The sequence below is a fragment of the Rhineura floridana genome, chromosome 2, assembly GCF_030035675.1.
Source record: "Rhineura floridana isolate rRhiFlo1 chromosome 2, rRhiFlo1.hap2, whole genome shotgun sequence".
Lineage (NCBI taxonomy): Eukaryota > Metazoa > Chordata > Lepidosauria > Squamata > Rhineuridae > Rhineura > Rhineura floridana.
Genome location: NC_084481.1, coordinates 68,443,442 through 68,462,670, shown reverse-complemented (window position 1 = coordinate 68,462,670; position 19,229 = coordinate 68,443,442). Strand labels below are relative to the sequence as shown.

At 38.4% G+C, this 19,229-nt stretch overlaps 1 protein-coding gene across 1 annotated transcript in view; it reads right to left on the bottom strand.

The window, feature by feature from the left end:
- Positions 1 to 3,666: 3,666 nt before the first annotated feature.
- The window catches only part of LRP1B (LDL receptor related protein 1B), a 524,827-nt gene continuing 509,264 nt past the window's right edge, over positions 3,667 to 19,229 (bottom strand). Inside the window, 5 exon segments of the mRNA XM_061608878.1 lie at positions 3,667 to 4,059; positions 7,545 to 7,643; positions 9,540 to 9,678; positions 11,537 to 11,627; positions 15,867 to 15,943. Of these exon segments, the coding sequence (XP_061464862.1) occupies positions 3,919 to 4,059; positions 7,545 to 7,643; positions 9,540 to 9,678; positions 11,537 to 11,627; positions 15,867 to 15,943 (547 nt within the window). The 3' untranslated portion in view covers positions 3,667 to 3,918.

Here is a 19,229-nt window from a genome sequence, read left to right as displayed (position 1 = left end):
CTACAGAATCATACTCAAGGAGTGCTTGAGTATTGAACAATGAACCATTGTTCCTTCTCAAACTGGAGGGGGGGGGTAACAAGCGGGGTACTGCAGGGCTTGGTCCTGGGCCCAGTGCTCTTCAACATTTCCATTAATGGGTTGGATGAGGACGTGCAGGGAATGCTTATCAAATTTGCAGATGATACAAAATTGGGAGGAGTAGCTATTACCATGCAAGACAGAAACAAAATTCAAAGGGATCTTGATAGGCTGGAGCATTGGGCTGAAGAAAACAGAATGAAATTTAATAGGGATAGGTGCAAAGCTCTACACCTAGGAAAAATAAACCAAATAAACAGTTATAAGATGAGGGATACTTGGCTCAGCAATACTACATACGAGAAGGACCTTGGGATTGTTGTTGATGACAAGCTGAATGTGAACCAACTCTGTGATGTGGCTGGGAAAAAAGGCAAATGCTATTTTCGGCTATATTAACAGACGTACAGTTTCCAAATTGCGTGAAGGATTGGTTCCCCTCTATTCAGCGCTGGTTAGGCCTCATCTTGAGTACTGTATCCAGTTCTGGACACCACACTTTAAGATGGATGTAGATAAACTGAAAAGGGTTTAAGGGAGTGCAATGAGGATGATCAGGAGACTGGAAAGAAAGCCCTATGAGGAAAGACTGAAAGAACTGGGCATGTGTAGCCTTGAGAAGCCTGAGGGGAGATATCATAGCACTCTTCACGTACTTGAAAGGTTGCCACACAGAGGAGGGCCAGGATCTCTTCTCGATCATCCCAGAGTGCAGGAGAAGGAATAATGGGTTCATAGTACAGGAAATCAGATTTCCGTTGAATATCTGGAAAAACTTGCTATTAGAACAGCACGACAATGGAACCAATTACCTAGGGAGGTGGTGGGCTGTCCAACACTAGAGGCATTCAAGAGGCAGCTGGACAGCCAACTGTTGGATATGCTTTAATTTGGTTTCCTGCATTGAGCAGGGGGTGGTACACAATGGCCTTATAGGCCTCTTTCAACTCTATGATTCTGTGATTCACAGTGTCAAGGAAGCTATCCGTGGTAAGAAGATGGCCTTTAAAATCGGTAATCTTTCTCAAATGAGGATAATAAACAAGAGTACCTACTTTAGCAAAATAAATAGCTGATAAGGCAAATAAAGGAGGACTTTGAGCAGTAAATTGGTAAAACCATAAATACATTTTTTAAAAAATATATCTGAAGCAGGAAACCTACCATTGTTCTATTTTAGGGATGGAATGAGCTGTCAATTTTCTGTTTCTCATTTTTCTAACCTTAAATTTGTTTTTCCATAGTTCTGCAGTAATTTGTGATTTTTTTAAAAAAAATCCCCATGAAAATTCATCAGTATTTTAATGCAAGTTTCTCCTAATAAATACATTTTTGTATGCAGTTTTGACTAATGTACACATTTTTGCAAGCACTGTGCCCTAATATAATGTTCTTGTCACCACTATATTTTTACCCATGTAAATTTTATGCATGCGTTCCCCTAATATATGCATTTTTGTAAAGGTTACTTGGTTGGAGAACTGCATAGCAACATTAGGGTGAGTGTGAATTTTGAAGGGTGACTGTTTTTCTGTTCTTGTGTTGCTATGGAAAGTGTGAATATAAATTTGGGTTTAAATGTAAACTGAATTGAATTTCTCCCACATCACTACACTACTTTTGATGGGGCTAGTCTGAGTAGAATGTTGTTTATAACCCACTGACTTCAATATTGAACATCTGTTTGACAGTTGGATGCAGAATCTTGTGCACAAATAGATGCTGTGTGCAGTGTTCCCCAGACTGATCCAACAATCAAAACTGTGCACTTAGATCTTAAAAAAAAAAAAAAACTTCTGAAATCCTGCTGTTCATTAGTCAGATAGGTAAGTGGGGAGCCTGGATTCACCTGCCCCTTGCACCTTTTTCTTTGGCAACCATTTGACTAATGACATTTCAGCTTTCTGAAAAAGGCTTTGTGTTTGCAGTGTCAGAACCACCTTATTTACTTACCAACTTTTACCCAAGAATTCTCTTTTTTAAATGAACAATTTTACATCCAGATTGACTTTGTGTTAAGGATAAAATATGACTTCAGAAATGAAATTTTGCCATTTTGTTCCCGCCCTCCCCCCCTTTAGTGAAATGTGTTTTTATATTTTTGGTCTCGACATTGCTTAAGTAATATGTTCTTGTATTTAAAAAGTGCTCAGCACTGTAGTGAGTTTTCTTTGAATAAATAGAAGTCAACATTTTTGTGCCATATGTAACATTTCATTTTTAGATACATAGGCAAAATTACTAATTTTAGCCTAATGAAATATATTGTTCAATTAAAAATAGATTTAGCCAAGAACCTGAAAAGGGTTGTGATATACATAACATTGTTCAAGCACAACTGCACTACTATTACATGAATCAAGTTCTTTTTAATAAAGGCCTCAACACGGCAAAGTTTAGAAATAGGTAGTATGTATGCACAGAATACAACAAAATCTTTTATAAAAACAGCTGTAATTTTTTTGCAATGTTCGTACAAAGGGAAAAAGAGCCACCACAAACATATTTAATCTGTTAGATTAATATATCATGACAGCTAAAGCCCCCCCCAATTCTTTGTGTACACGTGTGAATTTTTTTGTGCCGTTAAAGTTATGTATAAAAGATTTCAAGGGTTGTTTTTCTTAACAGCCTAGAGAAATTGCACTATATATTTCTTTCACAATTAAAAAAAAGGCAAATTGTATTGATTTTCTTTTTCTTTTTTTATTCTTCATAACAACATAAAATAAGCTAGTACCAGAGAAAGTGCTGGAAACTCATTACATTTAACACTCTGCACCCACTGTTGAGAATGTGGTTTTTGAGGTTGAAGAAGTTTTAAAATTAATCCACAGTAGCTTTTAAATAATGTTTCCATAGATACAAAATGTTGAAGACTGGGATGATTTAATATTTCTAGGCAAGGATGGGTTCTCCCCACTCCTCCTAAGAATACTTTTATTGATGTGTGTGCTTATGGCTTTTTGCTCTCCTTACATCACAGGGGACTTCATCATACACAAATAATGCATGTGGCTGAGTAAATAAATATATAATATGTGTGTAGGCAATGCCCTCTTGTGCTCCCAGTAAGCTATTTTATACAGGACTGCAGAATAGGCCTTAGCACACATCAAGTAAGGTCTTTCCACTTGCAAGTTGTATATCACTAAGTTCTATACGGTTTTACTAAATACGAAGGTTCTTTACATAGTATATATGTTTAGTATAGCTTGGACGACCACTGAATCTCCAAAACGGAATAATCTGTGTTCATGCAGACCATTAGATGTTCTCTATATAACTTCTTGGCAACCTAAAGCTAACTGTAAAAGGAAGTTATGCTTGATTTGTGAAATTAGGTTTTCTATAATTTTAACGTTCTGAAGTGACTTTCTAATGGGCACAAATAGAGTAGACCACCCAATCATACTTTTACCTTTTAAAAGAGAAACAAATTCACACACTGTACTACAGTCTTCGGACCATATAATGGAAAAGTGCAGATATCGTCTTCATTGATTAAGTAAAACCAAAGAAAAAGCTCATACAAAATAGATTGCTCATATTCACACTACAAAGGATTTTTTTAAAATTTGTAACAAATTCAATGTGTGTTATATCAGCAGCATTGTTGTAAATTGTACTGTAGTGCAGATTTTTTTTCATAAAAATACCATACAAATGGTCAGTCAAGTCATCAGCAAAAGAAAAACCCAGAAAACCACCAACCAAACAGAAGAAAAAAAATCCAGAGGTAATGCTGATGCTAAAACAATTATAATACTGTTGGTACATAGAAAAGTAATCCTCATATTTTATACATTTATACAGTATACAAAAAGTTACAATGGATTATGCCACAGTCTCCCTTATGCCAATATCTATTTTCTTTGGAAGGAGTTCTTTCCTTTCATCAACACTTGCTAAGGAGTTTCGACAATTTTGCCCATCCATATACAACTTTGCATACACTGGATTAGAGTAGTTTGTTGGCTGAAAAGAGATAAATATATAACATTATTTGGATTAACTCAAGCACAAAAACTGAGAATACTCAATTTATAAATCACATAACATGCATACAAAAATACAAACCAGGACATGATTATTAATTACCTTGGCTCAGGCAAATCACAAAAAGTTATGCAATATTTAATGACACATGCTTTTAAAACAACTCATGACATGCAACATGAGAGGAAATCAAGTTTATTGCAAATACAGGAGGGGAATATATAAATACTATGGTAGGTTATTTCCCAATTTCCTCAATTTTTATACTATTCCTGTATGGAGAATTTGAATGGTAGTTATTCTTAGAATGACTGTAACTCCCTAGGAACACTGCTGTGGATGCTCTATCACCATAGCATGTTAGGGTGCTGTCTTTTCAGCACAGCTGCCAGTGCTCCCTTCTGATTTAAAGGTGAGTACGATGATATAGCCTGTGCTTCTCCACCCTGGATGTTGATAACAGCCAAAGAAGATTTCAGGGTCCAGATGGTTTTAACAGCCCACCTTTTTAATGTATACAGACACATATATGCATGTGAACACAAGTGCGAGTGCGCGCGCGCGCGCATGCACGCACGCACGCACACACACACACAGCATGTGGTCAATCCATTTGGATTTTACATGCTCCACAGTTACATGAAGCTGTCCCTCAAGTGAAGTCCTCAGCTTGCATGAGGACTGCTGATGGGGAAAGTGGTATGTGTGTATATTGGCTTATGAGTGGAAGGTGTAAGAGAAGATGCAAAGGGCAACTGGATCATGCTTAAATAAACAATATTCACTTAAGTTCTAAATATTCTATTTTTACAGGTTATTTCATTTCATTTAGTAATTATTATTACCATCATTATTATTATTAAATTTCTCTCCTACCCTTCCTCCCCAAAAGTACTGAAGAAATAAAAAAGATACCACACCATCAAAATCACCCCAATGTTGAGTCCACAGATAAACAGATAATTATTTGATAATACATGCATTAGGCTTTGTTGTGGTTTAATTATGAGCAGTTTTGCAAAATGATTGTCCAGAGATGCTTGCTTTTGTCATTTTAGTTGCAAAATGAGAAAAAGGATATGCTTGGTCATGCAGTTAAAGTAGTTCATGAAAGTGTATGTCATTAAAATATGATTAAAGACAAGTTTAGAATGTTATTAAGGCTGCAGCTTTATGCACACGTATTTGAGAATAAGCTCTACTAAACTTAGTAGAGTTCTTTCTGAGTAAACATGCATAGGATTGGGCTACATGTTATGTGATGTAACCATTTGCTATTAAATTGGCTCTAATTCTATTACGCATGGTCAGATAAGCTCAGAATTAAACCATAAGAAAAACCCAGTGCATGGCTTTGTCCAGTCTGCTCACACTGTACATTGCAAAAATAAGTAATTTCCAACTCTCCCTTCTCCTACGAACATTTAATACATGCATAATGAAATTTAGTTGCAGAAATCACATTATAAATGAGTGTAAATGATTTCATATAAATACATGCATCCTTGCATATGAAGATGATCATTTATGTCACTAATACTGAAGGACGTTTACAGCTTTTATTATTTAAATATTACTATTATTATTATTTAAAGATTATGGGTTGGATCCAGACTTTGGCTCTTGTGGACAGAAAGTTTGTTCTGCCCACAGAAGACTTTTAATCCAGTAGAAGGATCCTGATGGTGGCGAAGGTGGGATGAGGTGACTTTTGCCAATGTCCCTCTCACTTTTCAACCAGTGCCACCTCCCACACTGTTCTGGAGGGTCGTCAAGTCTCTGGAAGATGTGATAGGCAACTGGGAGCATCCCCTGAGCAGAACTGCACTCAGGGAATATTCTCACCAGTGGCACAATGTCTAGATCCAACCTGGTGGGTGCAATTTAGAGCAAGCTGGGAACATTTATGTCTGACTGCACAATTTATTAATCTGAATGCAATTTAACTTTAATTGGATTTATGTGCATTGTGCTCATAAATCTGTTCTACTGCGTTATACACTTTTATATGATGCAGCACACAATTAGGCATAGAGAACACACTTGATTAGACATTGGAGTGCAGCCTTTCATTTTGCTCATTAGGACCCTAAATACTGGGTAATATTACTATAGCCCTTTCAATTACATAGGTTGTTGCATTGTATTGTGCAGCATATACTATACTGGGTAAATTATTTGTTTGATGTAGAAACCATTAAGATAAGGTGACTGAAAAGCTGATTACAGTTGATTTATTAGGGAAATAGTTTGCCTTATATTTGTACATTTTTTTTGCTTGTCAGTTTATTTCAGTGTGATACAAGGCTTTCAGTTAATTATGCATGCTTACTAATTGCCTGGACTTACCCTTTTTATTTACCAGCTGCAAGGTTCAAATACAGGTTTGTGCCAAAACAACTGACAACCATCGTCTTGAATATATTTCTGCTCCACTTGCTTCTAAATATGCCTGAATATTCTTTACATTTATTTATTAGTTGTACTTGGTTGACCATTAATAGGGATGAGGTTACTCAATTGGAGACTTTCAAGATGCATTGATGATAACTTGTAAGCCACAAAACAAACTGGACCAAAACCGTACTTCGTGGGTGACTGATTCAGTTCTTTCAAAGAGAAACTGCCCAAAACCTTCTTCCACATCATCTCAAAATGACCTATGCATGGTGTGGAAGACAGTTTTGGACAATTTTTCTTTGAAATAACTGAATTGGAGTCACCCCTGAAGAAGCATAATACTCCAAATGAACCTTATGTTCATCGTGGTGGTCTCCTTTTCATTGGTCATTTCCTGTTTTTGGTATCTTCCATTCTTTATGCTACATTAATGGGTGCCTTGTAGAGCACAGCTCAGTGCCTAATGCCTGAGGGAACATCATTTGCATGTTTTAATTTATGTGAGGAAGCAAACCTATGCTGTGCTAATAGTGCATAGCAAAATATGACCTACCTATGAACTAGCATTATTATTGCTTTCTTTTCAGGACCAAAATAGACATGACATTAATTGTGTGGATACAATCAATGTGCATGTATTTTGACATGCAAACAGCAGCAGCCAGGATTTCTGAGCAGCTTCAGGGATTTGGGGCTGGGGTGGGGGGAGAGTGGAAGTTTAATTCCTTATCCCCCTGCCACAGAATCATTTCTCTGAAGCTATTTGTATTTCAAAGGAAGTCCCATTTGGAGGTATGGATCTCCACAGTCCTTAGACAGTTCTGCTTCCCTCTAGCAGCTACGTACATAACAAATGAGCACATTAATTGCATTCACATGTTTAACACTGGATCTAGTTTCAGTTGTACTGTTTTACATCATGTTACAATACCTATTTTTAAATACAACGTTCATTAAATGTTGTTTGCATACTTTTATTGACTGTAAACTCATACAAAACTTTTCTAACTTTCAGTAGGGGACTATGGTAGAATGAGCATGGAAAATGAATGGCAGTTTCTCACCCCTGCTGTTAAAGGTCCTTTCAGGTCAGAGTTTAAGTAGATTGGCGGTGCTGTGTGGGGAAGCTTGAAGACTGTGGGCCCTCCCCCTATATACCTGGCCTGCATTTAAATACAGCAGTTTTTGCATTTTAGTTCCTGGTTTTAAAATAATTCATTTTCTTTCTACACTCTGAAATACTATTGAATAAGCAATGAAATCACATGCTTGATTTTAACTTTCACTTTTCCCAATATAAACAATTGTTGTTGTTTTTAATACAAGCTTTCAAAAAAGCTTTCATTAGTACAGGAAACATTTCTGTTCAAGATCACCACCCAGGTTAATCTTCATTTTGTCAAATGTCCTAGGGACCAGTCTATGTTTACTGTCTATACTTGTGATTAAGTGACTAGGAGAACATCTAGCCATTTCTAAAAACTATCCATAATCCAGTTTCTGTTCTGTCACAGAACAACTTTTATATTGGAGGAATTCTTCAAGGTCTTGTACAGATTATCGTGCTTTGGAGTGACTTCCCTTGTGGTGCTGGGGAGATTGTATGAAAGGTTAGAAAAATAATTTAGCTAGTGACAGGCATGCAACTGAAACCCCCCCCCCGTTTGTTTGGCACATAATAAGATAATGGCAAGAAAGTTTATGTGCCTAAAAATATATCACATGTACAAGTCCAAATAAATCTGTTCGATTTCAGTTAAGTTCATCCCATTTCAAAAAGGATATCACAGATTTTGAAAAGGTACAGAAAAGAAAAGAAAACTGTTAAGGAGTTGTTGAACTTTCGATACAAAGAATGCCATAAGTATATAGGTCTTTTTAGTCTAGAAAACAAAACAAGGAATAACATGAAAGGCATGTAGAGATAGAAATCCCTTTCTTCTTTAAAAATAACAACATATAATGAAGATACTGAATACACTAAGATGTGGAGATGGCTATTACCTTAGATAGGATTTAAAAGAAGTACATCTATCCTCCATGATTATATCTATCAAGTATTGTTACCAATGTTAAATAAATGGAACCTCCATATTTAGAGGTAGTATGCCTCTGAGTACAAGATTCTGGGAACAGAGAAAGGTGAAGGCTGATGCCTTGATTTTCCTGGAGGGGCCTAGCTAACTACTGCTAACAGCAGAATGCTGGGCCAGATGGACCATTAATTCTGATCAAGGCAGCCTAAGGCTTTATGCTGTTTGGTTCTGCTGCTTACTGTGTTCCTGTCACATCAGCACTACACCTTGAAGACAATTTGGGAATGATACAATGCTCATTATGTAACTGGACAGTCTCAAGAATAGTTTGCAGGCATGCGATCTCTTGTAACAGTGGGAAAAGAGAGTGTTTTCCATCACAGATCTTTTTCAGAATGAATTGGATAAAACAGAGTTGTTAGTGCAGATTTCAAATACCTTGTTAGTATACGCAAGCATACACACAGCCTAATAAGAAAGCAGTATGGTTCTTTCATTAAAAGAATCAATATATATTAGGAACAACCCACAATTGCTATACATTTGAAATACACTAATTGCATTTTTAGAATTTATAAGACTGAGCTGGTTCCATACAGACATGTTCATCACTTGAGAACTGAAATATCATGTGTTAGTTTGCATGTGTGGATGAGCCATTATAGATCAGGCAGTACAGAAATAATGGGTTGGATTAATAATGGAAAGGAGTCTTTCTTTTCCAGAAGAGGCCTGGATCAGGGTGGGGGGAGAGACTTTTTCAGTAATTTCCTCTCCCCCTCAAGTCAGTTCTGGGATGCTGGGGAATTCTCTGGAACAATGTGGGAGGTACTTGGGTAGCCTGCAAAGAAGAAGGGAAATTGCCAAAAATTTGTTCCTTCCTTCCTTCCTTCCTTCCTTCCTATCAGCTGGAGTCTCCCCTGGAGCACAGCCTCTTCTGCAAATAGAAGACCTTTGGATCCCACCCAATGATAATATTTCATACATAATTATTTGAATGAGAAAACAAATGTTTGATTTTACCTTTTCTGGATTTAATGTAAAATCTGAAAGACCTCTTTCACTGTGATTATGGCCCACTTCATACATATTGTACGATGGATTTCCAATTTCTACACTGATTCCTCCATTTATCATTGGTTGTCGTCGGATTGTTTTTGTCCTACAGTATAATGGGGGGACGGGAATAGTGAATAAATTAATCTTTGCATTGGGGACAAATATTAAAATATTGACAAACAGTGAATATGGGAACTATTACTCTGTGTGGTGGTGGTAGTGATGGATGTCTTGCCAGATAATTTACTTTATTCTTTACTTTAGATTTGTCTCTCTTTTTGTGTGCCCTACACCCAGTTATTTGGCCAACAGTGCAATCCATTTATCTTTGTTTTCTTGGATAAAACTCTGGTTCATGCACTGGTAATCTTTCATGTTGTTCAAGCTTTTCTCTGTCCTTCCCCTTTCATTCCTAAGCATTCTTACCTATGCTCAAAACTCCACTGACAAAACCATTCAGATAATTAATTGTTCAGCTATGTGATTCACCTTTTCAGATCTCTTCACTAGCTGTCCCTTTCTATACCCAGCACATATGTCTTGTCCTTACCTATCCTGTTTCTTGGTCTTTATTTGTAATGTTGCTGTCCATGGCCTCTGCTCTTCTGGCTCTGGCTCCTACTTCTTTAAATAGCCATGCCCATTCTCCTTGCTGTTGCTGTGCAGCTTCCTCCATGAACATATACCTGGTATCATTTTGCTCCTTTTCTTCAAGTCCCACCTCAAAATTTACTTTTTCAATGTGGCCTTTTGGCTTACCTATCTAATCCTATTTCCCAACTACAGTCAAGCTGTAAGTGTATTTACATGTTCTCAAATTTATCCATCTCAACCACTGCCTCTCTCCCTCCTGTCCTTGTTATATTCCCCATTGGCTATTTTAGATTGCAGGTTCCTTGGTGGTAATGACTGTTCCTTGGGGGCAGTGATTTTTGCCTATGTATCCTGTATGGGCAGGATGGGGCTCAATATATACCCATTACAACCATTGTGGTGGTGCCTAGCACTTATCCAGTAAATTGCATATTCCTACACCTGTTTTCTTTCTTTCTTACACATTCAAAAACAACTAATAATCAAGTAATTTTATATAACGTTAACAAAAGTAGTGATTTTTTGGAATTGGAAGCTGAAACTGTAAAAGTGGCAAATTCTATCCTCTACAAAAAGGTGATAAATGGGTAAATTTACATAATTATAAAGTAACATACATCCTATTGTAAAGTGGCATATTCAGTCACACATTGCTAACATGACTTTTTATTTCCGTGGACAATAAACTTATTAATTTACCATTCATACATTTTCAGTACAAAAAAGTTCATTCAGTTTTAAAAAATGAATTCTTCTAAAGATGCACATAATTAGATGTAATAACACATACCAGGAAAACACTTGCACTTAAAAGTGAAGGACATGATCCACTACCTTCAGGTTGCAACTTAGTGCACGTGGAATGGGTCTGCAGTGCCATATGACTTGGTTTGTCAGATGACTGGATTTAGCAGTACAGTGATCTAGCTGCCTAGAAAATGTGGGTCTGTCGGATTCCTCACTACATCTTTACTACACTGAACTATGTGACTTAATCTAAATGAAACTATCTGGCAGGGAAACCTATGTTTGCTATTGGCAAAGGCTAATCAGATATTCTTGCTAGGAGTAAAACTACACATAATACATGGGGAGGAAGTTGGCACACGTGCTGTGATCCTGATGTAAATTGCCCCTCCCCAGGCATACTATTATATTTTGAAACACTCCTTATATGTTTTCAAGTGGCATGTATGGTTTGGTTCTGAATTAAGCTCCCCACTGCATGCTGTAAGAAGTCATGGTCATAATTAATGCCCTTTGCTACCTTATCTTCAGTGCTGCATATAGGTGTTGTTTTTACAGCATTGTCACTATGTTAAATTAGTCTCATGTACAGAATCCTTCCTTGGACAGTAATTCCTTACCTTCGCTTTCTTTTACAAAGAAGCAAACCTATTACCAAAGTAGTGATTAAGGTCACCAAGAGGACGAGAGGAACAATGATTGCAATGCTTCCTGCAACGAATAATAACAGAAACAGCTTTGATTACTGACAATTCAACAGGTGGCAAGAAAACTTTAATAAGTACCTCAGTAAATATACTGGCATGCAGCTTTTGTTGTAATGTATATTGGGTTGTAACAAACAGATGAGGTAGGGATGGACAAAATGCCAGAAGCTAAACCATGGCCTGGCAGCTTCACATCCAAACCCTGGCTTGTGGTTTGTTTCCTCCCAAAAAACAATGAACAGCAAGCCAGGAACAAACCTTGCTTACAGCTCGTGATTTGTTTGGAGAGAAACTAACCACACGTTCGGGTTTGAACATGACACTAAGCAGGGCCATGTCTGTGTGGCAGCAGCATGAGCAGGAAGGAGCAAAGACCTGCAATTTCAGCACTGTGAACTAGTACTCTGTGTGTTCACCTTTTAACCATAATTTAGTATAATTTTGATTTAAAATGATGTCTGAACCAGGCTGCTGACTGAAGTAACAGTCATTCTATAAGTTATTCATTATATTCTAATGTTCTAATCTTAAATTCTTCTGCTGAGAGATAAGTCTAATTCAGTTCTTTATATGACCTCATAAAAACTGTAAACTTCCTTTACTGTGCTGTTCCTGCAATTTTCCTGCCTGTCGTCCCTAAAGTCTAGGGATGTGCTAGAATTCCCCCAGTTCAGATTTGGTTCCAAATTTTCCATTAATCACTTATTCGCTGTCACTGTAGATCAGATTTTGTTTAGTGATTTTCCATGGCTATTTTCAGAAACGGAAAACTTGTCTAAAATATTGATATTGATACAGATATTTTTATCAACATTCCCTTTCAAAATATAAACATTTTCTTTAAAAAGAGCAATAATAATGTAAACAAAATTCTGAGGGGAAAAAACTGGATTGGTAAAAGCAGCAGCTTGTGGACAGAGAATGAACTCAAACTAAGTCCCCGGTCTTGGGTCTTACCTGGGACCGAATTTGTGGCTTAGCAGCTGCTGGGGACACAGAGGCCTGGAGCACCAGGAGTAGCCCAGTGCCAAGCAGGCTAGGGGTGGGGCGGGGCTCCCACCAGAGCCAATGAGTTGGCTGCTTGACTCTCATGGGAGTTGGTAACATGAGCAGACCAGAGGGAGAACTAGCCTCTATCTGGCCTCCTTTGACCTATTTAAAGGAACCTACCCCCCCACAGCAGTCAGTCCAGGCCCACCCTTCCTTGGTTTGGTGTGTTGGTTTGTGGGTTTCCCTCCTGCTATGGATGTAGTGAGTCACTGGTTGACAGGGCTGGGAAGGAAGTTTGCCCCAGGATGATTGGCCATTCCTAGGTGTGTGTGCCTTCCTCATAGCAGAGGGTTCTTCATCTTTGTCACAACTCCATTGGTGGGAGTTGGCATTGGGCAGGATCCATTTTCCAGGTGATGGAGAAGGGTCCCCAGTTTCCCATTTTAGGGGTCCCCTTAAGGGATGTGGGATGCAGCCATATACCCAAAAGATCCAGCTTGGGGGCTAGAGGGAAGGCCACACTTCTGGTTGGCAAGGGTCTCCACAATAATGGTCCATGCTGAGGAGCCCTCCCTCACCATTATCCCTCAAGGGGGGATGTCAACCCCCTAGGCTTTTCCCTTTCCAGTTGTCAGGCTGGGGGGGAGAGCAGGAGCAATTGGGCTGCATGATGCCAGGATCATGCCCCATGCCATGTAAAATACAAATACATGCAAAGAAACTGTGGCCTTTTTTTTCTCCATCACTGTCTCTTGTCTTCCTAGTTCTCCACCTTGGCACATCTTGCCTGGGCCTGCAATACCAGCCTGTCAGGTCGATAGAATGCTTTTGCACTGGCCAATGGATCCCATCCCTACTAAAGTCCCTCCTGAAGACTCCTTTTTAAAAATAAATCATTTATTGAACTACCTATTTTTAGCTTAGTGGCTATGTCATATTACTCCAATCTCTCTAATTGTGTGCTAGTCTTTAACCAGTCCCTTATCAGTTTCACCGGTCTGCTACAGTAGATTACAACCCTTCTGGGACATGATCATCATGACTCTATATACTGTTTTTTAAAGGTTCTATTGCCACATGAACAAATACTGCTTAACTTACTTTAAACTACTAGTTAACCATTAAAAGAGGTCAAACACTCCAATCCAATTAGAGGGTACACATATGTATTTCTAACTGGATGCGTAAACACAAGCACAAACAGGTCTTGCATGGTTCTCTTCTCTGATATAACAGCTAGGATTGTGTTTCAGTTTTAAATGCTAACATCTTTCTAATCAGCTGTTAATGATGAGGGACTGGAGGACTAGATTAACTCTTTCCACGTTTTCTTTTCCTGCAAAAAGAGTTGACCAATGGGATTTTAGCTCTTTCACGTGTGTTGTGTTTAACTTCTAACAAAGGGGTGGATCCAGATATGCCAGGGGTGTGAAAGGGGTGCTACCTTAAAAACAACTGCATTCCTCATTGACCCTTATGGTTATGGAACTATCTCTGATCTGATGCCCTTTCTCTTCCTTCATATGCTTTTTCAAATTCCAATTTTCCATTATACCTATGGTTTAATTATTCATCACCTGTTACCTTTACCTCTTCCTTTCCTCCCTCCCTTCCTCCAGTTGCCTTCCTAAGGCCAAATTGGACGTGATGCCTTTCCTTTCGCAAATTGCCAATGTGGGGGCCTTTATCCAGATTGGGATCCTGGCATAGAGGGGCTTTAACTATTCCTCTGCTGTAGGGATGAGGTCCCCTGGCTAGGTCTGATCCGCTTGTATTCTGATAGTCTGTCGTTCAATGCCAGTCCACCCTTTTTTTGTTCCCAATTGCTCTGGCACTTGCCGATTCGATCTGCAGTATGTGTTTTTTTGGTGATTTGATCTGTGGGGGGGGGGTTTGTGGCGGGAAAAATTGCGTAATTGTTAACATAAATACTTATGTAGACGATTGCTGTTCCATGTGGTTTTTTTCAGTGTCAGGAAAAAATTGCATCATTTTTAGCATAAATTGTTATGTGAATGATCACAGTGTTCCCTGTGGTTTTTTCCCTACTGATACATCAGTGAGGCAGATAATCACCTTTGAGTCTGTCTCTTGCCTTGGGCTAACTGATGTGCTGCTTAATGATTCCCTGCCCTTTCGCTATTCGCTATTCTCAAATTAGTTTGTCAGCAGCACTGCAGCATGACAACCACCACTAGTTAACTAGTACCAACTTGTATTTTTGTTTACACACACACACATTGGCAGTACAGACTCAAAAGCTGCGGAGGGCAAGGTGATCCTGTCCAAGTGTGGCTGGTGTATTGTCTAAAGTCACAGTGTAATAGTGGGAAAATGAAAAAAGCAGGGTGGGGGCAGGGCAGGGCGAGGCAGGTAGTATGGGTAAGTCACATCATCAAAATGTTTCCTGTGCAAGTGGATGGAGATTTAGAATGCTCTGAGCTGACTTGTTTTAAAAACATGAAATTGCAGGATGATTTGACAATTAACATTGAGAACATGTATAGCCTAGAGAGGCCAGGCAGCCGATATGTTTTCATTGTATAGCGATAATAACACTTTTTTTGGTAATGTATAATGGATAAATGGTAATTGTTATCACACCTACAGTTACAAATGCAGCAGCTTTGATTATGAAGATAATTATGTAAAATGGGGGAGAATGCAACTGCGGCCACAAAATCTGTGCTAATTATCGCTGTGGCTCACTGCAAGAAATCAGTGCCAGTCAAAAAAAGATAGCGGACTATTGAATTCAGTCGGAACCTGGTACTAAGTCCGATTCAGCAGATATTCTCCCCTATCCCTACTCTGCTGTGATCCAGATTAGAGAACTTCCAGGTCCTGCAATTTGATTTGGGAGGTGGGTGGAGGCATACTCCATTCAGTACAGTGGTCCAATACAATTTACAGTATTTATTTATTTATTAAATTTATATATCCCACCCTTCCTCTGAAAAGGACCCCATTGCAACACTAAAATTGCAGGCACAGAGCCCGCAATCCAGTTCAGGACTGCATTAGGGGTAAAGTGTTAATCCTCCTCCGACAAGCCAGGGTCCTGTTCTAAATCAAGGCTCCTTGCTGTCAATTTTGTGCACAAGGGCTTGGTGCCAATTGCTGTCCCATTGTTTTCATGCCAGAGGTGCCCACATGTGCACAGAAATGAGAAATGGACAATGCCAGTATTATGAAAATATACTTTGTGCATTAAATACCAGCATAAATGCTGGTATTAAAACAAAACACTTACTTGTGCTGATGTTGTCAGATTTGCTGCTCTTGGGAGCTGGCCTTTCACACTGTGTACCAGACCAGTTGGTGGAACATCTAAAATAACCCAATTAAGACAACAAAATTGACTCATACCCACAAATCTTGCATCTTAAATAGGGTAGGCAATAACTCACATGGAATGACAAAGAAGTCATGTGCTAGAATAAACAAGATTTGTCCCTATTATAGTTTAATGATTCTACCTTTTCATTTCTACACTGTTTTTCAAAAATATATAATACCATTTGTAAAACAACTGTGCTGTAATACAACAATGCCAGTTTGTGCAGTTAACATCAGATATCAAAACCTGCAACAGAAGCCAAATATAACAACTAAAAATAAAGGTTCCAATTACTAGAGACTATTGATATTAAAATATTCACAAACCAGTAAGTCTTAGTTTTATTACAACTGCTTTCATTTTAATATTCTTTTCTGTGGCTTTTACAAAATGTCCAAACTCAAATGTATTGACTTTAGACTAATAGAAACTACAAAATAGGAATCCTTGTTGTATAGTCTGATTACAGTAGCAATTATTTCCATTCCTGTGTAATAACTGCGCTTTTATGAACAGGCCATAAGTAGAAATGGAAAGCTTTATTAAATTGTTTTGTAAAAATGGAACATAATACTCTGAAATGTTAATCCATTCAGTTTAACAAATATTAGGGCTGCATTATTTTATTAGGTTGATTCAATAGACTTATTCAGGGTTAGCCAACATAGTGTCCTTTACATGTTGTTGGACTCCGTTGGGCAGGGGCTGATGAGAATTGGAGTCCAACAGCATTTGGAGGGCACCTTGTTGGCTAACCTTGGCTAACTGATTAAAAATCTACCACTGAAAGATGGGTCCCCAATTAAATGTTAAATGTTAAATTAAATTTAATATGTTTAAAATGTTATTTATTTTTAAAACATGTCTTTATAATACAAGTATCAACGCTTTTTCAAAAGAGGCATTTGTTCTTTCAGATGTAGTAATTCCTTGTCTAATATAGTGCCTTTTGAGACACATACATCCGTTACCATCCAAAAATAAATACAATATTCATAATGATATAATTTATTGATTATAATGCATATGATTAATCATTTAGCATTTGAGTAACTGGGGAGGGGTCACAGCTCAGTAGTAGAGCACATGTTTTGCATGCAGAAGATCCAAGGTTTAATCCCTGGCACCTCCCGTGAAAAGGACCAGGTAGAAGGTGATAGGAAAGATCTCTGAGATCCTTCACAGCTGCCGTCAGTCAGACAATAGCTTGACTGGCTCAAGAGAGTTTCCTATGTTTCTAATGGGATGATAAAAGTAACTAATACATAAATGTACAGACAACTGTTGTGCATGTAAACTTGTTTACTCAGTCTAAAACTTGTTTACTTGGAATAAACCCCATTAATTTCCATTGAACTTAGTTTCTAGAAGGTATGCTTAGAATCCCAACATGTGAGAAGAATTTGATGCTACAACTCACTTTTTAACTTCCTTCAAATGTCAGCTTGACAAATAAGATCATGTACATGATCTTATTATTCATGCAGTAATGCCTACTTCTTTTTAATGTTCATGAAACTGTGGCAATTTTGTAAAATCAATTTGTTCAAGATTGTTATATAACTTAATTTCATATACTTCTCACTTAAGATCTTACAGAATACGAATACGAAAGGAGATTCACCATGGTCCCAGAAAAACCTGTTCTAGCTGAAATAACCTAATTAATGAAATATGTTCTGTTTCCCAAGGTTTTCTTATAGGATATTTTCTACGGTATCCTTACCCTCTCCAATTAGGATAGTATAAGTTTTATTTTGCAATCTTGAATTACCCCTTCTAGTAGCAAACTGAGGGGGTGAGTGCCAACAGAAATGGATCCAAAGTAGGCCCAATGGGCATCAAAGGGGAGATGATAACAAGCTTGGGAAACCCTGAGGTTGGCAGAAGTTCAAACAATCTTTAGAGGAAAAAAACCTAAAGGGGCCACTTCCCTAAAACAGACAGACAGACAGACAGACAATAAAAAAGCCCACTGAGGACTCATCATGACCACTAGCTACGTAATGTTGATTGCCAGTTTCAAAAGAATATGATGACATCAGTTTTACACCAGTTGCACTGTTTGCTGGTGTATTTCTGGCCTGAATTCATAGTTTCAACCGCTAAAGCCCTACACACATTCAGACTGAAGGATCACTTACACCCATATGAACCTTAAAGTGACTATCTCTACAGTACACAACATGATAATCATTTTTTGTTATCTTAATAGGGTTGCCAGGTCAGAAGCATCCCACAACCTGAGGTTTTAGGGGTGGGCTCGAGTGATGTCACGGGGCGGGCCCAAGTGATGTCACGGGGCAGGCCTGAGTGATGTCATTAAGCATGATACATTAAGCATCAATCACAGTTGCTTGGAGCATACAATTAAAAAAAATCTGATTGGAAATTAAGATAGAAATCTTAGCTAAAAGATGGAGCCTGGGTAGGGAACATTTAATCCAGCCTACCTGCTTTCGGCAAGAAGGGTTTAAGTGCCTTCAGGCCAGGCCAGTTACCAGAAGACCACTGTAGGAAGAAAGGAGCCTAGTGTTGTGGAGATGTTAGATGGGAGCATTCGGGAGTAAAGATGGACGCCCCTGAAGGCTTCAATTCTAAACACATTTACTAAGGGACTAAGCCCCATAGAACTCAACAGGACTGACTTCTGAGTAGATATAGTTTGGATTGTGCTGTTGGTAAAGCTTGACTAGGGATCCTCTGCAAAGACATCCATATCCACGCAGGGTTGGCAACCCCCTGCATGGAATGTCCTGCCCTTATCTTTTAACGTGGCTGCTCCAAACTTCTTTACAGATTTGACCCTTCACTTCAGAAAGAGGTCTGAGAAATGAGTAAGAGTAAGAAGATTCTCTACCCTTTCTGTTTACCCTGTGGGGTGCTATAAACTCACTTTGACAGCCAACCCAATTCCAGTGAGTAATAATTGACAGACAGAAAACAGACATGGTTTGGTCTACCTTCACAGGCAGCAGCTTGGAAACAACAACTGCAGCCACACTTTCAAATATGTGAATTCTCTTTTACCACTATTGGGCAAGAAACAAACTGCCATGCAACCAACAAGGTGCATCATCAATGGGTTTTAGGGGGTTGAGCTGAGCACATGCAACCACTGCTGTTGCTTCGATGGATGTAAGGGAGTGAGGTTAAAGATAAATGAAATGCAAACAGAAAATGAAAAAAAATACAGTGATGCTTTCCTAAATGCAATACCATACCAAACACAACAAGATTCCTATGAGTAAGGCATACAACTTAGCATCCCACAAC